The sequence below is a fragment of the Diabrotica virgifera genome, chromosome 8 (genome assembly GCF_917563875.1).
Source record: "Diabrotica virgifera virgifera chromosome 8, PGI_DIABVI_V3a".
In the NCBI taxonomy this organism is placed as follows: Eukaryota; Metazoa; Arthropoda; class Insecta; order Coleoptera; family Chrysomelidae; genus Diabrotica; species Diabrotica virgifera.
Genome location: NC_065450.1, coordinates 202,609,412 through 202,636,057, shown reverse-complemented (window position 1 = coordinate 202,636,057; position 26,646 = coordinate 202,609,412). Strand labels below are relative to the sequence as shown.

Sequence of the window (26,646 nt, the reverse complement as noted above, 5' to 3'; positions counted from 1 at the left end):
ATTTCTCTCAGACATCGCCTTGGAGATGCCCTTTATCCGTGTAGTTGCTGGTCTTGCTCGTTTTCGTTTTTCTGTGGGGGTCCATTCTAACATTTTTTTGGGGATTCTCCTTATTCTAAATAGTTGCTCTGCTTTCTTTATTCATGTCCACTCTCTGATATTCTTCAACCAAGATGCCTGTTTTCTACCAATTTCTCTGCGTCCTTCGTTTAACCCATCATAATAAGTTGAAGAATATTATATCCGTTTTCCTTAACTACCTGTCCAAAATAGGCCATCTTTCTACATTTCAAGCAGCTCGCGAGCAGCATTTGCTCCCTTAAGGACTGCTACGTTTGTCAGCATAGCCGTCCATGGTATTTTTAGTGTACGTCTGTGCAGCCACATTTCAAAAGCTGCCAAACGAATAATGGTGGATATTTTTAATGTCCATGCTTCGACACCGTACAAGAAGATTGACCAAACGTAACATTTAATCGTGCGCTTGTGAAGTTGAAGTTGCAAGTTATCGTTACAGAAGAATGACCTCATTTTTAAAAATGTTGTGCGGTTCTACATTTTATCTCTTTATCTGGATCTACTTGTTCAGTAATATGGCAACCAAGATATTTAAAACTGGGTACTCTTTGAATTATATGACTAGGGAGCGGATTTTATGCTAAATGCATAATGCTGGCATATTTCGCATATTTGAGAACTTTACCAAATGTTGCATGTTTTTAAAGAAACTTGCAAATTATGTGCCTTTTTTGAAAACATTTTTGTCCAAACGAAAAAATTTTAAAATTTTTTAATTCGACACAAAATATTCCCCCACACATGATGTCATATTTTTTCGAGAACTACCTGAAGTCGGCTCATTCACTACCTTTTCGGTTTTTGTTAGAAAACTCCTGATCTTTAGTGCGATGCCACATTATGCGTTTTGACCGGATGCGTTTCCACCGCATCCAGTCAAAACGCATAGTGTGACAGGTCGGTCCGGTTGCGTTGGAAACGGATGCGTTTTGAGATATCGTCACGCGCTTACAGACTTCACCAGACTAAACGCATAGTGTGACAGATAGGTCCGGTTGCGTTGGAAACGGACGCATCCGTTTCCACCGCATCCGGTCAAAACGCATAATGTGATACCGCACTTATTTGTGTCCCACAATGTGCGTCTAGTACGCTGTCATAAAATGATTGTAGGATGTTGTGTGTGTGTGTTTGGCATCAGACAAAGTCTATTTGCCACAGACTATAACGTAAGAAAGATCAAATGTCTACTTTCGTCCTAATCACAAAATTAACTAATATGTCATAGACTCTTTTATCAAATGAAGCCAGGATTGCTGAAATATTTACTGGAAGAGGAAATTTTATATTATTTAATTCCGTCATTAGTTCCAATGTTTCAAGTGTATATTTAGTGCAGTCGAAAAATATATGGTTTAAGTCGCCTATCGACATATTATTGCAAGAACATAAAGGCGAATCTATTTGGTTATTTCGGTATCCCGAAATAACCAAAGTACGTGCCTCCTAGCGGCGGGATACGGGCAACAATACATTGGCTTATAGGGCAGTCCTTACAGTAGGGATCCTGGCCTATACAGAAAAATGCAGGCGGGTGTGGGGTAATACTGCACTTTGGTTGCATTGGTGGTGTATTGGCTAAACGTGCAGGGCAGGGTATGGTGCTGATAGAAAAGGCATTCAGGCATCAAATATCCAAAAATCTTTTCAGGCCATAATAATGAAAAGACCTTCTCCAAACGCAATAAAAACTTATACTGAAATGATGGCATCTCCTGAGGTAAAATGTTCCGGAAGTAAAATGAGCCTCCGTTCGGATCTCCGGGTGAGGACTATCTCAGGGGGAACACCATTACAGGTTAGAAAAATCAGGATAGGGTCTTGGAATCTTGGTAGTCTTACAGGTAAGAGTCTGGAGTTAGTGGATGCGCTCAAACGAAGAAGAGTCCAAATTGCTTGTATTCAAGAAACTAGGTGGAAAGGACAAAGGGCGAAAGAACTAGGTGAAGGATACAAATTGTGGTATGTAGGGAGTAGTAACACTAGAAATGGAGTTGGTATAATTGCTGATAGTGAAATGAAAGATAACGTAGTAGAAGTTGTAAGAACGAGTGATAGAATGATTTCAGTGAAATTTGTAATTGATAAAGAGGTATTGAATGTTGTGTGTGTGTATGCTCCCCAAACAGGTCTGGGTGAGAATGAAAGAAGAGCTTTCTATGATCAATTAGGAGACGTACTGAGTAATATTCCAGCAGAAGAGAAGGTTATAATAGGAGGTGATTTCAATGCACATGTGGGCCAAACCAAGACAGGATATGAAACAATACATGGGGGATTAGGCTTTGGAACTAGAAATGAAGCTGGAGATGACATGCTTGAATTAGCAACAGCATTGGATATGGTGATTGTTAACACATTCTTTAAAAAGAGAGAAACTCAACTTATTACCTACAAAAGTGGACAACATCAATCCCAAATAGACTACTTCATGATAAGGAAAGAAGACATACGTGAATGCAAGGACTGCAAGGTAATAGTGAGTGAGACAGTAAGCCAACAACATAAGCTGCTTGTTCTGGACATCGAAGTAAAAAGCGAAACTAAACAAAAATATCGGAGAGGACCACAAAAAATCAAGTGGTGGCTGCTGAAAGATGAGAAAGAAGGTCTATTCAGGAGAAGAATAGTAGAAAAAATATGTTGGAACATGAAAGGAAGCCCTAATACAATTTGGAGAAAAATGGCCAGTAGTATTAGAGAGACTGCTATTGAAATACTTGGGAAAACGTCAGGAAAAAAGTTCGAGGATAAAGAGACTTGGTGGTGGTCAAACGAAGTACAAGGAAAAATAAAAGAGAAGAGAAAATTATATAAAAAGTGGCAAGAAACCAGATCCGACACAGATCTTCAAAACTATATGGTGGCGAAAAAGGAAGCGAAAGTAGCAGTAGCAAAAGCCAAAGCAGAAGCGTATTCAAACCTATACGATCAACTTGATACCAGGGAAGGCGAAACGAAGATATATAAAATAGCCAAACAGAGAGCAAAGAAAGCAAAAGATTTTAATCAGATTAGATGTATCCGAGATGAAAATAATAAAATACTAGTTCACGAAAGGGAAGTCAAAAAGAGATGGAGAAAGTACTTTGACAGCTTATTAAATGAAGAATTTGACAGACAGCCTGTAGAGTCAACGGAGACAGTAGCAGCAATGGTCACCAAAATAACCAACGAGGAAGTGGCTCAAGCGCTTCAAAAAATAAAGAAAGGAAAAGCGGTAGGACCAGATGATATTCCTGGGGAAGTATGGAGAGCATTGGGAGAGACAGGAACAAGATGGCTAGCAGGTCTATTTAATAGAATTATGGAAGTCGGACAAATGCCAGACGAATGGAGAAGCAGTATACTGGTACCTGTTTACAAAAACAAGGGAGATATACAACAATGTACAAACTACAGGGCTATAAAACTGCTTAGCCACACCATGAAAATATGGGAAAGAGTAATTGACAGACGGATACGTGAAGAGACCGAAATATCCGAGAATCAATTTGGCTTTATGCAGGGTAGATCAACAACAGATGCAATTTTCATTATAAGGCAGTTGATGGAAAAATACAGGAGTAAAGAAACAAGCGCTCATATGGTATTCATTGATCTTGAGAAAGCATATGATAGAGTTCCTCGAGAGATTCTGTGGTGGGCACTCAATACGAAAGGAGTCCCTGGTGAATATGTAAAGATTGTGAGGGATATGTATGAGGGAGTTACGACTAGTGTTAGGACAGGTGTGGGAGAGACTGATAAATTTCATGTGAAAGTAGGATTGCACCAAGGCTCGGTGCTTAGTCCGTATTTATTCTCATTAGTTTTGGACCAGATAACAGCGAAACTACAGGGTAACATTCCATGGTGCTTAATGTATGCTGATGATGTCGTGTTAGTAGGAAATAGTGAAAGAGACTTAGAACAAAAACTGGAACAGTGGAGACATGCTCTGGAGGAAAAAGGTTTAAAAGTTAGTAGGACAAAAACAGAGTATTTGGAATGTTCATTTAAAGATGGAGCTACTACAAATAAAATGGTATCTTTGGATGGTGAAATGATTGTGAAAAGCAATAGTTTTAAGTACCTAGGATCGGTATTACAGAGTAATGGAGAAATAGATGGAGATGCATGCAGTAGAATTAGGGCTGGATGGATGAAGTGGAAAGAAGCGAGTGGTGTGTTGTGTGACAGAAAAATTCCAATGAAGCTGAAGGGAAAATTCTATAAAACAGCCATAAGACCGGCTATGATGTACGGAACTGAATGTTGGGCAGTGAAAAAGAAAGAGGAACAACGAATGCATGTGGCGGAAATGAGAATGCTTAGATGGATGAGTGGAGTGACAAAGAAGGATAAAATTAGAAATGAGCATATTAGAGGAAGTCTAGGTGTGGCACCAATTGATGCCAAAATGAGAGAGCATAGGTTAAGATGGTTTGGTCATGTTCAACGTCGAGACGTTAATCACCCAATACGAAGAATAGCTGAAGTGCAGATTCCTGGAAGGAGTAGGAGAGGAAGACCAAAGAAGACCTGGGGGGAGGCGATAAGGCAGGACATGTTGGTAAAGGGGATTAACATTGATATGACCCAAGACAGAATTGGGTGGAGAAATGCAATTAGGGAAGCCGACCCCGCATAGGGATAAGGCAAAGAGAATGATGATGATGATGATGATAAAGGCGAATCTATTATATTTATTTTGTGTAAGTGTGCCGGGAAACGACCATGATGTAATTTCAACCTAGTAATATTGAAGAATGTCGTCTGGATACAGGGAAGGTAAGATCAGGAATGTTCTTTGGCAAATCTCTATGTATCCTATAATAGTGACTTTGCGATTTTTCACTAATACTTTTATATAATGATTCCCAATCGCTTCTGATTTTATTTCTGAAAATCGCTAAAAGATCGTTTGCGTCTGTTTCATAGATAATATTCTCTAAATGGCAAGCGTCCTTAGCTGCTATATCTACATGCTGCCAATAATACCAGCGTGTCCTTTCACCCAAATGAAACGAACTTTTCTGTCAAGCTTTCCCAGATATTGAATAATTTTCCTTATGTCATATATTATAATGTTCATATAATGTTTTGTTGGATGAGAAAGTAATGCCAATAGTACTGACTGAGAATCTGTCAAAATAGCAATTTTCTGAACCTGATTTTCTAAGCACCATTGCAGCGCTCTTTTAATTGGTAATGCCTCGGCTGTAAAGATAGAAGTAAAGTCCGCCACACGATTCAGCTGTGTATGACCAGCGGATGGTACATAAAAGGCAAAACCCGAGCTGTCCCTAGTCCTAGTCTTTAATCCGTCTGTGTATACTGCAACTTCATTATCCTGTGCTCCCAAAATGGATTTCAAGATCACATTATTTAAGGATGATAGATTTGAATACTCAGGAAATATGACCCTCGGTTTAACAATTAAGGTGTCATATTTGCATTCGTAAAGTGGGTATTTACTGTGGTTATGAATCCACTTTTCATAGGGGTAGGTATCAATACAAGCATCAGCCAAAGGAGGGGAACGTTTTTTTGACCAGTAACGATTGGTGAGATTTTCAATATTAACTAAGTTAATTTTATTAGACAAATACATATTACATGACCTATATTTAACCATATGTTTTGCAGCTAAATACTGTCTACGAAGATATAAAGGAGGTTCTTGTGCTTCAGCAAGAATTGCATGATTTGGTGATGACAACATCGCGCCCAAGCATAACTTAAGTGCTTTAGCTTGGATGCGATCCAATATGTTTAAGTTACTGGTAGAAGCTGATCCGTATAGTGTATTGTAGGATGTTAAATACCCTATTGTTAAGAGAATATTTACACCTCTAAATATCGTTTTACGATTCTCTAACGGAAATTTAAATATGATTTAAATCAGATCCCGTAAATCAGTACAATTAGTCACCTTAAGTCAGTCAATGCGAATGTTTAGTTTTTGTTTAAAAGTACTTTTGTTTGTGAATAGTGCAATATGCCGAAAGATTCTAGCCTGGTTTATTCCCAGATCAGAATCTATCTCCAGCTTCTTTACACCAATAGAAATTATTCTGCAAAGCATGTAATAGAATGGTGAGTTTAAGATTGCTTACCTACTTCCTCTTTTTTCTTTAATAAATAATATTTGGCTGATTCCTCAACATTTTAAGTTTAAACAGTTTGAAAAATTATGTGTTATTGCCGGAGATACCACCACCTTTGCGAAAATTTTCGGTTACACAACACGTCGGGACAGAACTACATAAGTCAAAATGCAAGAAGATGAGCAAATCGAAAGTAGTTTTGATCAGTTACCCATTGACAGTAGATAATCGTTGATGACTTTATCCAATGAACAATATAAATTTAAGTAGGATTTAAAAAAACTGGAAAATCCTATGATTAAAGGTTTTTTTGGAAATATATTGCAAGAAAAGGGTACCCGATGAAAGTTCATTGAAAAAAGTTACGTACCAGAAATTTACAACGATACCATAAAAAAAATCAAGAAGATAGTGGAAAATTGATACATTCATTTTATCGTAGATAAATATTTGGTTTCTCAAAATGCGCATTTTTAAAAATTTTTGTGCATATCTTGCGCATATTTCGTAATTTTTTACTGCATATGTATGCGTATATTTCATCAAAATTGCTCGCATATAAATCCGCTCCCTATATATGACCATCAACATATAACCGTCAATCTTGATGTGGCAAACGGCTAAACACCATGTATTTTGTTTTTGAACAATTTATGTTTAGGTAGTTATTATATTATATGGAAACCATGATATACTTACTGGAAAAGTGTTTGGTGGATTTCCCGTATTCCAACTATATACAGTACGTAAGATCTCCATCGCTTCATCGTTTTTTCCCGACGTCATTAGAAACTTGGGACTCTCAGGAAGAAACATAAAAATAATCCCACCTATCAGAGGGGCCAATCCTGTCACCATCAGGAACACATTCCAAGAATGCAATTCTATGGATAATAAAAAAATTACCAGACTATCACATAATGTCAATATATCACCGGTCCGGAAGAAGAATGACGTAACTGCAAATTTTGTCAATTCCTGTTTATTGCGTAATTAGCTTCTAAAATACTGTATACAGATAATATAAAAGCGACAGAACTGTAACTATGTGCTGAGCCACTACAGGGTAGTTGCGTCGTTATTGAAATACGCGCCATTTTAGATTTCGTTTCAGATGAATAATGACGTCACTGTAAATAGGGTTAAAAATGGGGGGATTAAATTAGGATAATGAAATTCGAACCAATAGGGATGAAAATAAAAGTCATCGCTGTAGGGCCGCAGCTAAAGTGTTGGCTGCCCGTGTGTAACTTAATATTTGCTGCCCACTTCCAGCACCTAATTTGTAAATACCTAGATACTTACTTGAACATTTAGACTAGTATCCATGATCCAAAGTCCATTCTATGTACATCGTAATATCTAATATCCTAATTTAAACGTCCATTTAATTAAAATAAACTATGAATAGATAACATAAACACATGAATGAGTTTACGCAAAGGGCGATGAATTTGGTAATGTGCGATAATAGTAAATCACTGAAAATGTTCTATTGTTTGTATCTCTGTGAAAGTTAATTTTTTTTTAACTAGAATACTGCTACAACTGCTACACTCTCTGATTGGACTAGAATATGGTTCGGCTGTATTTTCGTTTTGCAACGAAATTGAAAATGGTTATTCATTTTTGATTTACATTTACTCTGATTAGAGTACGAAGGGAACCATTCTCGTTGGAACTTTACCGCGCTGAGCAGATGGGACGTGAATTGTAAATTGTAGAATTCCCTCATCTTCCTTAGTCTCAGCATCCGTATGGCTTGCAAATTGTAGAAGCCTCGGAGGTGTAACCAGAGAAGATTCCCATTGTTTTCATTCTGGTGGGATGTAGAAAAGCATTATGTTGTTTTATATGCCATTAGAGTGAAAACTTAGTCCTCTTTTAGTCTTTTTAATTTCTTGAAGAAAATTTTCAACAACAAATTAAACTTGATTTTTTTAAACCATCGAGTAATAAAAAAGGCTTTTTTATTACTCAATGAGAGCAACTTAACAAGCACTTATCTAAATTCTCGAAAAGTAACCTATTGTTGTATCGTACTCTCTTAACAAATCATAAATGTTCAGAATTTGAAAAAATCGCATTTGGACCACGTAAATAAAAGTCCGAAAGCCGACAGCCACTTTGAATTAAAAAGCATTCCCGGAACTACTTTATGCCTACAGCTGCAAAAGAGCAGTTCATATAATAAATAACATTTTCTGTTATTTTTGTTTCGATTTTTTGGATTATTATAGAATTCTCTGAATCATTACTATTTATTTTTTGAATTTATTTTCGTTTAAAAAAAAGTATTATCATCAGTGGCCTGCTTTTGGCCGCCCCTATAATAGGCCGCCCGTGTGCGATGCACACTTTGCACACATGGTAGCGGCGGCCCTGCATCGCTGTAAGAATAAACGCCATACCGATGCTTCTGGACGGTTACTCTTTATTTAATCACTATTTTAAATATTTAAAAAATTTTAGATGAATAATGACGCAACTGTAAAAAGGGTTGTAAAAGGGTGGATTAAATTAAGATAATGGAATTCGAACAAATAAGGATAAAAATAAAAGCCGTCATTGTAAGAATAAACGTCATACCGATGCTCCTGGAAGATTACACCTCCTTTAATCCCTATTTTACATATTTAAAAAGTGTTTTTTTTTCTCTCTTGAGAAATTTGGCTTTTTGCAGCTACGTCATTCTTCTTCCGGATCGGCGATATGACCACTTTTCTTACCAACATTTCCGTCAAATAAAGACCAGTTGATTGGTAAGGGGAGGATTCCCCAAGCAAGTAGAGGTGCCACAACTTGAGCAAAGCTTGCTAAAGTTCCATTGATTAACTGAACCTTGTTTCTGTATTCAGATGAATGGAATTCGCTTAAATATGCAGACATGGCACCAAAGGGACATGAAATACTAAAACAAAATTTTGTTGTTGTTAATATTACTTTTGTTCGTTCTAGGCACTGGCGAAGTGTCCATGTAACCACTGTTACCATTGGTAACAGTTAAAAATCTTGCAAATAAATATTTTATGACGATGAATAATTCCATTTACCTATATTTTTACCAATAGAAATATATTATATTATATGTTAATAGTACCTAATTCAGTAAATAGCCAACTACTCGTAGACACACGAAAATATTGGCGAGTTTATGTGGCTCAATTACACTTTATTATACTGTGTTACCAGTCTCATTTGTGGTTACAATAGTTACCTCGCTGTCTCTCAGGACCGGCTAGTGTCTGAAAATTTTGAAGGAGCGACGGGCGTAAGCGCGCTGTGTATATCAGTAGCCCTGTTACCAGATTTAAATTTGGTTACAGTACCTATAAAAAGTGTGCGTGCAGTTAACCATGGATGAGTGTAGCTGCGTAATCGATCAACTACTTGAAAAGTAATTCTCCTTGTATAATTTTGAAGAAAAACATGAGATTATTGAAAATGAAAGACCTATTTTAAACAATTTAAAAAAGGAATAAAAAACAGTAGTTCGATATTTTAAATTTAGTTGGTACAGAGAAAATCCATGGTTATGTGGTTGCAAGAAAAATAGATTGTATTGTTGGCATGTCTTCTGGTTTCTACAGAAAAATAGGTGGACCACGTTCAAGATTTAAATAGTTTTGAGTTTTAAAAAGGAGACATGAAATTTCTCCGTTACCTACATGTAAGATGCATACCCAATTTGATTCAGTTTGGCAAAACAAGAATCGAAAGTTCCCTTAACCAAGCCTTTAAAGCAAATATTGCTAAACATAATGAGTTTGTTAAAAAAAATAGATAGGTATGTCCTTAGCACCCTTATAATAGATACCGTATGTTTTTTGACCAAACAAGAATTAGCGTTTCTTGGTCATTTTGAGGGCGACGACTCTGACAATCGAGGCAATTACAGGAATTACAGGAATTAATATAATTAATTAATGTTAACAATTAGGAATTGTTAACATTAATTGCCAAAAAAGATCAAAAATTTTGCCAACATCTAGAAACATCAACTGTTTTTTCGAGAGTTTCAAGTGATATACAAAATGATATTATTGAAGCTATACAGTGCGTCCATAAAGTAACGCATAAATTCGTTATTTCGTAAACCGGCTACTTTAAGGAAAATTCCCGAAACAGGTCGATTTTTATTTTTAAATTACGATTTTTTGCCATATATATCATACTAGCGACGTCATCCATCTGATCGTGATGACGTAATCGATGATTTTTTTAAATAAGAATAGGGGCCGTGTGATAGCTCATTTGAAAAGGTATTCAATTCTCTATCCAATAATATAAACCTTAACATAATTATTTATACAGGGTTTTCAAAAAATATTTTTTAATTAAAATAAGGGAGACAAAAAGAAGAATATAGGGTAATTATTTAATTCAAAATACATTTAACTACTGTCAGTAAACAGAAAAAAATTTATTTGACAAATAAACATTGATTTTCTCTTAAACGAAATGTTCAAACTGCCAAGCGACAGGTGGGTGGCAGCTTTAACATTGAATTTAAGCAAAAAACAATATTTATTTCTCAAATAAACATTTTTTTCCTGTTTTCTGACAACAGTAAAACGTATTTTGAATTAAATAAATTACATACATTCTTCTTTTTGTCTCAATTATTTTAATTAAAAAAATGCTTTTTTGAACACTTTGTATAAATAATTAGGTTATTGTTTATATTATTGAATAGAGAATTGAATACCCTTTCAAATGAGCTATCACATGACCAGTATTCTCATTTAAAAAAATCATCTACAACGTCATCACGCCCAGATGGATGACGTCACTAGTATGATATATATGCCAAAAACTCTGAATCTAAAAATAAAAATCGACCTGTTTCGGGATTTTTCATTAATGTCGCTGGTTTACGAAATAATGAATTTATGCGTTGCTTTATGGACGCACTGTACCGGGTGTCCACTTATATCTTCCCCCATTTTAACTGCCTATAACTTCTAAACGGCTCAAGATAAAAATATGCGGTTTTCACTGGAATGTTTTGTTTTAGTAAAAGCTTTGTCTGAATGGATTGAATTTTTTATATCGCTTTTAAATACGAAATAAAATATGGCGGATTTTTGGAAAAAACGTTGTTGACTTTTTTTAATCGAACACCCAGTATATTCTTTTGTGAATTGAAAGAAAGGTCATTCACCTATCTAGCTATATAAAGTTTTTCAAAATGGGTTGTCAAATCACTGAGTAATTAATTTTTAAAATGAGAGGTGCAACGTGGATATCACATAATTGCTCAGTCATTTGGCAACCGATTTTAAAAAATGTTCTATCGCTAGATAAATAAATGACCGTTTTTTTAAGTTTTTATGTAAGTGACCATTTTTTATATCGCTTTTAAATAAAAACTGGCGGATTTTTGAAAGAAAAACGTTGTTGAATTTTTTTATTAAAACACCCAGTATATTTTTTGTATCTTGAAAAAACGGTCATTTGCCTATCCAGCGATAAAACATTTTTTTAAAATCGGTTGCCAAATGACTGAGCAATTAATTTTTAAAATGAGAGATGCAATGTGGAAATCACATAACATAATATCATTTTGCTCAATTATGTTATTTAGGTATGTGATATCCACGTTGCACCCCTCATTTTAAAAATTAATTACTCAGTGATTTGAGAACCGATTTTGAAAAACTTTATATCGCTGGATAGGCGAATGACCTTTCTTTCAATTTACAAAAAATTCTGGGTGTTCCATTAAAAAAAATTCAACAACGTTTTTTTCAAAAATCCGCCATTTTTTTTCGTATTTGAAAGCGGTATAAAAAATTCAATCCATTCAGATAAAACTTTTACTAAAATAAAACATTTCAGCGAAAACCGCATATTTCTATCTTGAGCCGTTTAGAAGTTATAGGCAATTAAAATGGGGGAAAATATAAGTGGACACCCGGTATATACATTTAGCCATATCTTCATTTTTTTAAATAAGATTTTTTGCATCTGGTTTTGGTAACACTTTAGAAAAAGTCACCCGTCGCCACTGGTTCTAGGGATTGTGTATTTGCATCTAAATATAGGAAATATATACAGACAATATATTTGAATTGTAATTGTAAAATAATAATTCGAAGGAAACAGGAAACACCAAGCATAGGCGTAACCAGGGGGGGGTTTTGGGGGTTGTAACCCCCCCCATTGGGATGTACTTTGAGCTCTATACGCTTAACACCATAGCCCTCAGAGACCTTCCAGTAGTTGTAACCCCCCCTTTTAGGTAGTTGTAACCCCCCCTTAGGATCATCCTGGTTACGCCTATGACACCAAGAAACTTTTAATCTTATGCCAGAATTGATCCCTTTGCTCCGCCCCTGTGCCATTTATAAATCCGAACAGTTATTTGTCTCCACGTCACATTGTAGTGCCTGTTGTCTATAAACTCACGTGGAAAAACAAGTGATGATTAAATACTTAATAATTCAAAGACAAATAGATACAGATTTATTGTAAACACATATTTTATTATACAGGGTGATTCATTAAAAATGTCCAATCTTTGAGTTGTAGATTCTAGACCTCAAAATATTAAGACTGGACCCAAATCAGGTAAATAAAATGCGGCTCGTTATAGTCCTGTCGCCAGGGGGGGTACAACGGCCTCCTTAATTCAGATGGACTTACCCAAGTTTTTTTTATATATTTTGACCCGTAGAATACGAATTTTTTGGGTAACAGTTGATCCGGATGTCGATAAGATTGTTATAGACAAAGAACTTGAGGAATTACATAACAGCGATTTCTCGCAAAACAAAACATATTTTTGTATTTTTTGCGTCATTTTAAGCAAAAAATCTTCCTACAAGTTTTTTCGTAGAATGCATAGTTTTCGAGATAACAGCGGTTGAACTTTCAAAAAATCGAAAAATGGCAATTTTTGAACCCGAATAACTTTTGATTAAAAAATAAAGTAGCAATTCTGCTTACCGCATTTGAAAGTTTAAGTCGAATTATATCGGTTTTGATTATTTGCATTGCTAAAAATTAATTTTTTTACTGCTGAACAAAGATATAAACACATAGTGTTTCCCGTGTCTAATACATGCATTTTAACGCATGCTACGTAGAAATTGCCTCGCTTGCACTTGTAGCTACTCTACCTACTCGTTAGATTTTAAATGAGAAATCATTGAAAACATCACTCACGCACTAGGTGCTTATAGCTTTGTTTACCAATAAAATAATAAATTTTTAGCAATGCAAATAATCAAAACCGATATAATTTGACTTAAACTTTCAAATGCGGTAAGCAGAATTGCTACTTTATTTTTTAATCAAAAGTTATTCGGGTTCAAAAATTGCAATTTTTCGATTTTTTGAAAGTTCAACCGCGGTTATCTCGAAAACGATGCATCCTACGAAAAAACTTGTCAGAGCATTTTTTGCCTACAATGACCCAAAAAATACAAAAAGATGTTTTGTTTTGCGAGAAATCACTGTTATGTAATTCCTCAAGTTCTTTGTCTATAACAATCTTATCGACATCCGGATCAACTGTTACCCAAAAAATTCGTATTCTACGGGTCAAAATAAATAAAAAAAACTTGGGTAACTCCATCTGAATTAAGGAGGCCGTTGTACCCCCCCTGGCGACAGGACTATTCCTGAGTTACTGTTTTATTTAGTGTTTTATTTAAAAATTTAATAACTGTTTTGCCCAGTACAGGGGCGTAACAGAGGCCCCGCAGCATGAAGCTTGCGGGGGGCCCAATATGCCAGGGGCCCCATCTTGTCGTCTAATATTTATGTAAAAATATGTTATTGTTATATTATTTTACGCATACATACGCAACGTTTTTTAAGCAATGCAGTATTGAAAATGAAGGTGCCCATCAGATAGATATGTATTAATAAAATTTTAGATATATTCGCTGATAGTAGTGCATGAAGAAAGTTGTGCATCTCATAGAATAATACTATGTAATACTTAATGTAATCGTTTATTAAATTCCGTTCTATTTTTTTGTATACCAATACAGATGAAAAATGTAAGTTGTCATAAACAGTGCATGAATACACTAATAGCCCAGTAAATGACCGTTTTGGAGTGTAATTATCAGCGTGACGACGTATTTGCTTGACAATTTATATTTAGATTCCAGTTATCCTACCCTTCAAAGTTGGATTTGTCACTCCTTCTCGGGGGGTGAAAAACATACCTTTAAAATAAGTCCGGAAATGGATAAATTGACTAATTATAAGCAACTTTTGTTCTATAGAATTTCTTTATGTAAGTCAATACTTTCGTAAGTTAATTGCGAGTGAAAAGGTTGCGGTTTATCGCAAATATCTCAAAAAATAAGTAATTTATCGAATTAAATAATATTATCGAAAAATTATCGAAAAAATATTTTTAGCAAAAATGTAGCTTATAAAAAAACAAAAAAATGGTGTATTCATGAAGTCTATCGACGCAGTAAAAGCAAAGTTGTAGCTCATGAAAAATTGTTCTTCGTCCAAAAATTCGTCCAATTCCAAATCGAATATTTCAACCTGAAATAACCAAAAAATTAAGCATTTTTCGGGAAAAACTCATTAAAGCTTTTTTTAAATGTTTAAAAAAAGCTTTATTTTTTATAGCGTTCTTTTTTATAGCGTTTATAGCGAGTTTCTAGCATCAAAACTAACCGAGTTACGCTCAAAATAAAGTTGGCCCCTTTTTTGCTAAAAAAAAACCTGCAAATCTTCCCCTATAATATGATCTGTAAGTACGGTCGGATCGAAGTTCTTCTTTTTGAAAAAATTTGGTTTTATAGTAAAAAACGTTTTTTTATTTTGGAAAAATGCCCTTTTTTAAAAATAACTTAAAAAGTATAAACAAGGGCGGATTCGGAGCGGGGCCATGCCCTTTCTCTGGAACGCAACGTTTAAAAAAATATAAATTTAAATATTTGCAGTTCAAATGTTTTTATCTTTGTGATGAACGGTAGTAAAGGTTGTGTTGAATGAAGTATAGTGTGAGGTAGTCTAAGCTATGCATTTATCATAAAAAAAGTTCATGCTTCTCCCCCCTCCCTCGGCCCTAACTGTATTTTGAGCGTAATTCGCTTAATTTTGATACTAGAAATTTTTATAAAAGATAAAAATAAAGCTTTTTTTAAACACTTTAAAAAGGTTTCCAATAAGTTTTATTCGAAAATTGCTTCATTTTTTGGTTTTTTCATGTTGATATATTCGATTTGGAATTTGACGAATAATAACAATTTTTCAAGAGCTACAACTTTGGTTTTAGGGGGTCGATAGATTTTTATTTTTTATAAGCTATACTTTTTGCTAAGAATATTTTCTTCGATCAAATACTTACTTTTTGAGTTATTTGCGCAAAACCGCCTTAAAACGTGGTGTTTTTGTTGAACAATAAACATTTTCACTCGTAAATAACTCGAAAAGTATTGACTTAACCTCTTCGGTGGTGATACTGAAAATTACACGTTATCGCCGTATTTCACGTTCATTTGCTGGGCTATATCACATATGAGAAGTGTTTTTATACATGTCGCATTTAGTAATTTTTTAAAGGGGGCCCCATTTCCAATTCTGCGGGGGGGGGCACGACGGATTTTGTTACGCCACTGATCCAGTAGGTACTTTAAAACTATTTGACATATCCTTGTCATACATACCTTGACAGAAAGTGTAGGTACTGTACATACTACTAATTTATAATAAAGAAGCGTTTATGGCTACTACCACAGGCGTACGAGAGGGGATAGTGAATGGTTCACCCTTACCAAATTCTACGCCACTGGCGGAATTGCTATTTTAGCGCAATATTTAGATTCTCCAATACTTTTTGTTTAAATAATATACTCTTCGTTCGTTAACGTTTGAATAATGTATTGTGCTCTTTCATTTATAACTTCCAATATCTCGAAAAATAATGACTTTATCGTTACGAATAAAGAGTATATCGCCAGTCCGGAATAAGAGTGACGTAATTGCAAAAAAGCCAAATTTCTTAGGACAGCAAAAAACGATTTTTAAATATTTAAAATAGGGGATTAAAAGAGGTGTAATGTTCCAGGAGCATCGGTATGGTGTTTATTCTTATTATGACGGCTTTTATTTTTATCCCTATTGGTTCGAATTTCATTATCTTAATTTAATCCCCATTTTCAACCCTATTTACAGTTGCGGCATTCTTGATCTTAAAATTTTTCTGTACAAAAAAACTATTTTGAAATATTTAGTATGTCGTTTATTCTTACAGCGATGGCTTTTATTTTCATCCCTACTGGTCCTAATTTTATTGTCTTAATTTAGTCCCACCATTTTCAACCCTAATTTACAGTTGCGTCATTATTCATCTGAAACAAGGTCTAAAATGGTGCGTATTTCAATAAAGACGTAACTACCCTGTAGTGGCTCAGCACATAGTTTATAGTTGTACTGATTAGAATTGTAACTATAGCACAGCTATACTATAGTCACAGTTCTGTCGCTTTTGTATCATCTGTACATAGTATTTTAGAAGTTAATTACGCAATAAACAGGAATTGACAAAATTTGCAGTTACGTCATTCTTCTTCCGGACCGGCGATATTATTTACATTGTGAGTATTGAAGAATCGAAAAATTGAGTGAAAATAGCAATTCCGTCAGTAGCGTAGAATGTAGGAAGGGTCAACCATTCACTATCCCCTGTCGTATGCCTCTGGTGGTATGACAGGGGATTTCTGCAAAGTATGATAAGGATATGACAAATACTTTTAAAGTACTGCAGAAAAAAAATAGTTCTTACTGAGTTACAGGAAGTTTGATTTAAAAATTTTAAAATTATTTGTACACAGTACTTTAAAAGTATGTGATATATACTTGTCATACTTACCAAAAAGTGTAGGTACTGTACACCCTACTAAATTATGTTAAATAAACGTTTCTGGTTACTACCAGAGGTGTACGACAAGAAAAAGAGAATGGTTGACCCTTCCCAAATTCTACGCCACTGACGGAAATGTTATTTTATGATAATTTTTAGATTCTCCAATACTTTCCATGTACATAATATACTCATTCGTAACGATAAAATCGATAGTTTTCGAAATATTTTAAGTTAAAAATTTTCAACTTAAAATATCTCGAAAACTAATCACTTTATCGTTACAAATGAAGATAATATTATTTACACATAGAAAGTATAGAAGAATCTAAATATTGCGCTAAAATGGCAATTCCACCATTGGCGTAGAATTTGGGAAGGGTCAACCATTCACTGTACCTTGCCATACGGCTCTGGTAGTAGCTAGAAATGTTTATCAACGAAAAATTTTCGTTTATAAATTCGCAAAAGTGTGTGTGTGTTATTGCGTTGCCGCTCCTGAAATATCTAACGGCCACCTAGCGATGGATTCCTATGTAGTTTTGTTTTCTGAATCCAAATCTGAAAATGGCATTTCGCTATCTCTAACCATCTTCGAGATATCCGACCTCAAAGTCGTCATTGTGACGTCACAAGCCTCCTTTAAATTCTGATTTTCTTCCGACATAGAAACGTCAACTCTACTTTGTTTTCGTTTAACGCAACTAAACGTCAACATAAAATTGAAATGTCAGATAAACAAATGACCATTCCAAATCACGTGATATAATATGGCCGGCAGTGGGCAAAAATTTAATAATATATGGTTTATTACATCAGTTTTTGTAAAGAATATCCTGTTTGGTTTTGTTTTTTATTGTTAATTGTGCACCGAAATTGTGATAGCAAATAAATATAAAGTAGTTTATCGCCTACATAACTGAATTATCCCATAGTAGTTATTGACACAAACTGGTAACTAATATGGGATAATTCAGTTCTGTAGGCGATAAACCACTTCATATTTAATTTGTTATCACAATTTCGCAGATTTCCCTACACAATTAACATAAAAAAAACAACCAAACAGGATTTTCTTTACAAATTAATGTCGATGTAAGGCTAGATTTTGCCCACACCCGGCCATGTTTGACGTTTCATTGGAATGCCTAATTACACTTCACTATTTTCAAGTAAAACTGTTTATTTTGTATTTATTTATTTTTATTAGATATCAAATCTATATTATAGGAGGTATGTCAAAAAATATGAAGTTCGATCAAGATTAAAGTGTCTTTATTTTTCACAATATTGAAAAGTGTTATTATAAAAAGTTGTTTGGAGTTAAAAACTATGTTCTAATATGCAATTACTTGTACATCCTTCTAAACATAAAAAACTATTTGAAAATTTTTCTCAAATTACGAATACCAATATCATTTTCATTCATAACTCTTTTATTATTAATTTTACGAAGAAAAGTTATTCTTCATAAAAAGATCTGCATGGTCTAAAATCTAAGATTTTTCACATAAGAACATCATATATCAAATTTTATCAATTTTATTCGAGGTATGTCAAAAAATATGAATTTCGCTCGAGAGTAGAGTACCTTTATAGTTCACAATATTTAAATTAGGATATAATTGCATATTAAAACATAGCATTTAATACTAAACAACTTTTCATAATAGAAATTTTCCATATTATGAATTGAAATGCGTAAATAAACAAAGTTTTCGTTATGATAATGCTCGCATTTTCAGCTTGTTTATCATCATTTAGTAAAGTCCTGTAGCGTGGCTACAGAAAATGTAGGTTTAAATATAAACATCTCGAAAACACAAATAATGACAAATTTGGTACCCAACCAGAACATCAGTAGGTATTGGTGGGAAGGAAATAGAACTCGTAGATAGATATAAATACCTGGGGCATGAAATTACGATTTGCAGGGATAACCAGACTCATGAACTGAAGAGAAGAATAGGTCTTGGGTGGGCAGCATTTGGAAAACTGAGAGACTTTTAAAAGTGAGTTGCCCACATGCCTAAAGAGAAAGGTATTTGATCATATTTGATCAGTGCGTCCTCCTAGTCTTGACGTACGGATCAGAAACACTTACCTTAACTAAAGCCTCGGCTACCAAACTAAGAATCACGCAGAGAAGAATGGAGCGGTCAATGTTAGGAATATCTCGCGAGACAAAATCAGAAACGAAGAAATCAGGAGAAGAACAAAAGTGACTGACGTCATCGAAAGGATAGCCAGGTTGAAGTGGAGATGGGCAGGACACATAGCCAGAATGACAGATGGGCGATGGACGAAGAGGTTATTGGAATGGAGGCCAAGAGAAGACAAGAGAAGCGTCGGTCGACCGCCTACAAGATGGACTGACGACTTAAGAAAAGTAAATAAAAACTGGATGAGAGCGGCGCAGGATAGATGGGGTTGGAAACGAGGGGAGGAGGCCTATGTTCAGTAGTGGACTTTTGAGGCTGGATGATGATGAGTACCTTAGTACATACACTGTCTGCCAAGTATGACACGGAACTGTCAAATAGTTTTAAAGAACTGGCTAAAAATAGTTATTAAATTTTTAAATAAACACCCTGTAACTCAGTAACGAGCCACATTTTATTTAAGAGGAAACAGTAGCGATCAACAGGTAGCGAAAACGCGTTCTAAGATTGCTGCTGTAATTTTGAATATTTTTTCGAGATATTTGGCACACGTATTCGTAATATAATAAAGAATGGCGGTACAGAGCCCAATTTGAAAAATATATTAATATGTGGAAATTACTCTGTAATTAAATACAATATTAAAAAACGAGCCTGTACCGCCATTAAGAAGAACAAAAAAATACACTTTCTTCAAATAAACTTTTTTATCCGATGCCTAGATTTTGTGTCATTTTGGAACTACTAAAATTTTTTATTTCATTAGTAGTTCCAAAATGACACAAAATCTAGGCATCGGATAAAAAAGTTTATTTGAAGAAAGTGTATTTTTTTGTTCTTCTTAATGGCGGTACAGGCTCGTTTTTTTAGTATTATATTTAATTACAGAGTAATTTCCACATATTAATATATTTTTCAAATTGGGCTCTGTACCGCCATTCTTTATTATATTACGAATACGTGTGCCAAATATCTCGAAAAAATATTCAAAATTACAGCCGCAATCTTGGAACGCGTTTTGGCCATAGAGTTAAATATTAGCATAGAGAGAGTGTCATTCAGAGCGAAGTGACGACACCATCTTTTTTATTTGGATTAGTGCTGTTTCACTCTTACGCATAGTAAAGCTGCTACAGTTGTCCTCCTCTTCCGTGCCTATATTCACACTAAATGTCATTATAGATTCTCGATACAATGTGTTAGAAGGAGATGCAGCAAACCAGTCCCTGATATCTTGTCGTCAGGAAGCGCGGAAGGTAGGCTCCCTCTATGTTAATATATACCTCTATGGTTTTGGCTACCTGTTGATCGCTACTAAGGCCATCGGTACATAATTCGCAAATATTTTAAGGGTATCCCTACTATTTCTGTCTTTACACGGCAAATTACGTGTAGTAAAATTTACACTGGTATGGATATGTAAACATTCCTAGAATGTCATTCTACTTGAAAATGTCATCATTAATTTTAAGAGATGGCTTTTGAATGTTCTTGGATAACTGTTATTTTTATAATTGCAAATTATTGATTCAGTTAATAAATGTGATAATTTTTTCACTAACTATGTATTCAGTGATTGTAATAATTTATATGTACAACAAAAACTAATATTCAATCGAGAAAAGAGGAAAAGTGTTTAAGTGATTTTTTAATAATATATTGTTACTATGGAACACTTACAATTTTGAACATCTTTAACAACAAAATACTTGGATCACAGAATATATTATCCTGATGTATTCTGATGATATAATAATGCACAATAAATAGCTTTTTATTAAGTTCACGTCTTAAATCAATTACTTATCAAATACACTATATTATATCAATATTATTTTTTGCACGATTGATCATTTTTGACTGTTTACCGTGACAGATTTTACGTCAGTAGGTGACATTTACTAGCAACTCGACGGTAAGTAATCCAACTCGACGGTAAGTACTCCAACTCGACGGTAAGTAATTCACTTACCGTCGAGTTCAAAAATCTCTTAATTTTAATTTATTTTTTGAAAGAATAAAGAAAACTAACGAATTATTTATTAATATTGAAACATGGTATAATTTGTTAAATTATTTAATGAAATCCCACTTGTTTGGGCTGTGGTTTCACTTCTAACAGAAACTCCTGCAGAATCGCATACATTAGTAGTATTACTAGTATTGCACAATATTTTTTTGGCAAAATCTATTTTATTTTGAAGAGAATCTTCTATATAGCTTCCTGCCACTGTCGATGAACGCCAACCTCCATGACGCTTTAATCCGAGGACATCAACACCTTTATTAGCCAAAAGCGTTGCTGATGTCCTCCTGAACGAATGGCCAGTATAGTTCTCGGGATTAGGCAAATTTAAGAATTTGGCAATTTGAGAAGGCCAGCCCCCGATTGTCCCTTTCCCTATTACTTGAGCACAACATTTTCCTTTGGCGTATCAACAAACGATTTGATTTTACTTGTAATGGACGAAGTTTTATATACTTTTGCAGAATTTCTAAATATGGAATTTTATCGTCTCGTTTATTAACGACTGTAAAAGTACGCTGGATGTTCGTTTTTGTATTGGGTACTTTTACAATCATTAAACCATCGGTTTGTTGGATGTCATTCATAGTAATATTATATAATTCTTCTCTTCTACAGGCACCAGATATTCCCAATATCATTGCGACCTACAAATTATGAAAAAATCTTCATTATTGTATTTCTTTTACCTAAACTAGCTTATATTGCCTTGTGAACTAGAAATTCTTCATCCGGTGCTTCCATCAGAAATTTTTCAAATTGCTACCGTGTAAAAATGCTCGCTTTCTTAGGCCTATAGCCAACATTTTTTCTCTTCAAATACGCGATCAAAGTTGAAAACTTGGAAATATCAATGCCATCATAAAGAAAAACGGTGGATTTAATCATTGAATATTCTGCCCAGAGGCTTCCAGGAGCTTTCAACTGCATATGTCTGAACGAAATATGTAAATAGAGTCTTTTCTTCGATTCTTAAATTCTTGCCTTCGCACCATTTTTAAAAACTTTGGTAGGTATTTTGATAACGGATTTTGGATTTTTCGGGAATAATTGCGGAACACCCTTCTTCCCAAGCCCGTTCAATTTCTTCAAATTCACTTTCGCTCATATTTTAATTTATAATAATCAAAATTGTACTTAAAATTATTGACAACTAAATAAAAACTCAATTCTCCATTGTTGTTATGCACCCTAGTTACTACCTAACAACCAAAGTATCTATCTTGATAAAATGAAAGAAACTAGTCAATATGACGAAAATGTTTAATTTTATAATTTATAATGGTATCAATCGTGCAAAAAACGTTAAAAGCATGTCGAACGTTAAGGGTAACCGATCTCAGACAATAATTGGAGTCGTCGCTCCGCTCCTCCTCCAAACAATTGTCTTCGATCGATATAAAACCCTTACCGTTCTCCATACTTAATATACTATAATCAACAACTCAAAATATTTTCGATGCCATGTCAAATATTTAAAATTGTCACTTATTGTCACTGTCTCACTGACAGTATGCTGACAATATTCTATTCGACTGAGTGCGTTGTATGTCAAAGATATATTTAGAGATATTACCACGGACATTGTGTTTATTTTTTTCGAATCCTGAAAAAACCAATAAATATTTTTGAAAAATTTAAACGCAGAATGAAAGAGTATATTATTACTGAGGGCCGAAAGTCCCTTAGAATAAATAAAAAGTTTCTTTTGAATGAGATATTTGAAATTCAAAATCGCACTACATTTTCTCTTAGTTTTTCACCCCTGTAACTTATTAAAATAAACATTATAGAAGTTCTCAGGGACTTTCGGCCCTCGCCAATAACGTAATATTTCATTCTGCGTTTAAATTTTTCAAAAATACTTATTAGTTTTCTCAGGATTCGAAAAAAATGAATCCCTATTTGAATAGCATTGCAGCCGAAAATACGTACCCATCCTCTTGGGTTAAATCGTAATATTTTGAGGTCTAGAATCTACAACTCAGAGATTGGACATTCTCTTAATGAATCACCTTGTATGGGTATACTCAAACTATTAATGTCTCAAGGCACATACTTACATAAATCCTCCAAAAAATTTGCAGAATAAAAGCATATCAAAGCTTTGAGAAAGACTGCCTAAAAAATTGAAACCTGCGGCAAGTAGATAACCTATCGTCATCAACTTCTGTCGTCCGTAAACATCTAAAAGGAAACCCCAAAAGAAACAACCGGATATCATTCCTAAAAGAATAAGAAATATTGTAGAAATTATAAATATATTGATGACCATTGGCAGGGCCGCCGAGAGGGATGAGCGGGCCCCGGTAAAAAGTGTAGAACGGGCCCCAGCAAAAAGTGAAGAGTGAGAAAAATTGTTTAATTTTTATAGAAATAAAATTATTAATAATAATAAACATTTCAAATATAAATTTTATTAAATTGTGATTATATTTTTATAATAGTGAAAATATTTATAATACAGGTGCTTTTCGAATTTTCTGATTGGCAAAAATGTCTCTATCTAAATTTCGAAAAATCGCATGTTTTTGCCAAATCATTCTCAATTCACAAACTTGATAGGCAGCTAACCGATCCTGTTTCATTGTAGCTATTATTACCTCATAGTATTTTTTATGCGAAAGAGAAAACTAAAGGATCTTTCTGCTTCTGCGACTATCACCGGTAATGTGCAAAATATTCTTAACGCAATAACGATTCAAATTTGAGATGTTTAATTTTATTAAGCAAATATATTGGAGAGAGTTGAGATTTACCAATATTATCCTTGTATATCTCTCTCAAATGAAAAATTTTATCTATCAATTCTTCACTGATGTCTTCTTTATAACACTCGCGCAATACATATATCAATTGTTTTCTTAATATTGTCGTCATATTTATCTCGGAATATCCATAAAATATTAAATAGAGAATAAATTTTTATTTTCCGCATTAAATCTTCTGGTTAAATTGCTTATTATATTACAATATTTCCTAAAAAATATTTCCCAGCGAAATATTGCGTCGGGCTCAAAATTTTCAGTCTCATCAGTACTAGGCCCAGTCAAATCATCAAAAAATCTCACAGGCTTTTTGCGCCGTTTTTCTTTATTTGATGTAAATTCTGGATTTATTCCATAATTTCTGGTAACTAATTTAGATTCTTCAACATAGATTCTTCTGATTTCTTGTAAATATTCTAGAAGCCCTGATATATTTTTAATCCCCATATCCATACCATAGTTTTATCTAACGGCACAGTAGTATTTGACACCTGTGATTTATTGCTGTTAAAATGTTAAACAAAATCGATTACAGGTCATAATATTAAATATAGTCGAATATTATCTGATTACACGCATTATGGACATACAGTGAAGAGCAAAAAAACGGGAAAAATTATGTCTTTGGTCTGGTCGACGCCGGGCCCCTTACATCGCCGGGCCCCGGTAAAATGTACCGGCTGTACCGGCTGTACCGCCCTCTTGGCGGCCCTGATCATTGGACGTGGAGATTTAAGACTCTATTTTACTAATTTGACCACGAATTGAACAATTGGTATCAGAGTATGAAGTTCACCATTATTTTGGTAATTCTTAAGAGGCAACATTAGTGCGCAGAAAACGCGTTCCAAGAGTGCGGCTTTAATTTTGAATATTTTGTCGAGATATTTGGAACACATATTCGTAATATAGTAAAGAATGGCGGTACAGAGCCCAATTTGAGAAATATGTTAGTAATACGTGGAAATTATTCTATAATTCTTCTTCTTCTTCTTCTTCTTCTTCTTCTTCTTCTTCTTCTTCTTCTTTTATATAGGCAGTACTGCCTGTTTTTCTCCAACATCAACAGTGCCTTTCATTCTGCCCCTAAGTTGTCATTCCATCTTTTCCTTGGGCGTCCTATACTTCTCCTGCCTAACGGTGACTTGTCCCTGGCTATTCTTACTATCCTTGATTCAGACATCCTGCTTATGTGCTCATTCCTCTCTTCTCTTCTGTTCTTTACCCAGGTATTTATATTGTCTACCCCACATATGCGTCTGATTTCCTCACTTCCTGTAGTCCTTTTCCAGCAATCCTTCTTAAGATCTTCATTTTGTTGGTTTCCAGATGTCTTCGTGTTTTGCTTGTATCTGATCTTGTTTCGGCCGTGTAAGTCATAACTGGCCTAATAAATGACATATATTCGGGCCTTTGTTTCCAATCTTAGGTGTTTGTTTTTCCAAATTGTGTCGTTTAGGCATCCGACCGTTCTACTGGCTTTAATTATTTGGTCTTTTACCTCTTCTTCGATATTGTTGTCGGCTGATAGATTAATTCCCCGATATTTGAAAGTCATTACTTGTTGTATAATTTGCTTTTCTAACTTCAATTTGCATCTTATTGGTTCTTTGGCAATTACTAAGCTTTTTGTTTTTTGGGCTGATATTTTCATATTCATTTCTTTTGCGTTAATGTTGAACTCGTGCAATAATCTTTGTAGGTCGTCTTCGCACTCTGCTACTAACACGGTGTCATCAGCGTAACAGAGTATATCTCTCTATTGCCCATTTTGTACCCTCTTTTTTTCTTCACTTGTTTTATTATTGCATCCAATATTATGTTAAACAGTAGAGGGCTTAGTGAATCTCCTTGCCTGATTCCTGTGTTTGTTTCTATGGGTTCTGTTATTATTCCATTTACTTTTATTTCTATTTTATTTCTTACATACATATATGTTTTCTCTCAGTTTTATGATATCCAGTGGTAAATTTTTCTCATATAGTAGGTGTATCACATCTTTTAATTGGATTCTATCAAACGCTTTCTCTAGGTCTATGAAACAGAAAAAGGCTGGTTTGTTATATTCTAATGATTTCTCCGCTATTTGCCTTATCACAAAAAATGCATCGTTACATGATATTCCACTTCTAAATCCTTGTTGTTCATCAGATATATTTATGCACGCCATTATTTTCTCCATAGGTATTTTGGTTGTGAGTTTCAGTATAGTTCTGAGTAAATTTATCCCTCTATAGTTACTGGGGTCTGCCCTATCACCTTTCTTAAACAACGCTATCATTTGAGTGGTTCTTCATTCTTCTGGAATTCTTCCTGTATTTATTATTTTACTTACAAGGATATTCAGTTCTTTGTGAAGTCTATCTCCTCCGTATTTTAAAAGTTCATTAGCTATTCCATCTTTCCCAGGAGCTTTTCGATTTTTCATCTTCTTTAAGGCGTTCTTTATATCTTCCTCTTTAATTTCTGTTTTCTCATCCGATTACAATCCTGGTGTTTCCAGTTTCTTGTGATTAGCTGTTTGATAGAGGTTTTTTAGGTAAGTTGTCCATGTATTTGTATCAATATGTTTTACTTCTATCAATTCCTTCATCTCTGCTCTTTGACCTCTTATCATTTTCCACATTTCCTTTTGCATACCATAAAAGTCGTGCTCCATGTCTTTTGAAAATGCTTC

General features: G+C 34.4%; 1 protein-coding gene across 2 annotated transcripts in view; it reads right to left on the bottom strand.

Moving 5' to 3' along the window:
- The window catches only part of LOC114334436 (synaptic vesicle glycoprotein 2B), a 74,185-nt gene that overhangs the window by 28,539 nt on the left and 19,000 nt on the right, over positions 1 to 26,646 (bottom strand). For both annotated transcript variants that reach the window (XM_050659625.1, XM_050659626.1), the window contains exons 3-5: positions 23,265 to 23,427; positions 8,900 to 9,081; positions 6,870 to 7,054 (exon numbers count right to left, since the gene is read on the bottom strand). In XM_050659625.1, the coding sequence (XP_050515582.1) occupies positions 6,870 to 7,054; positions 8,900 to 9,081; positions 23,265 to 23,427 (530 nt within the window). The remainder of the gene's footprint in view (positions 1 to 6,869; positions 7,055 to 8,899; positions 9,082 to 23,264; positions 23,428 to 26,646) is intronic.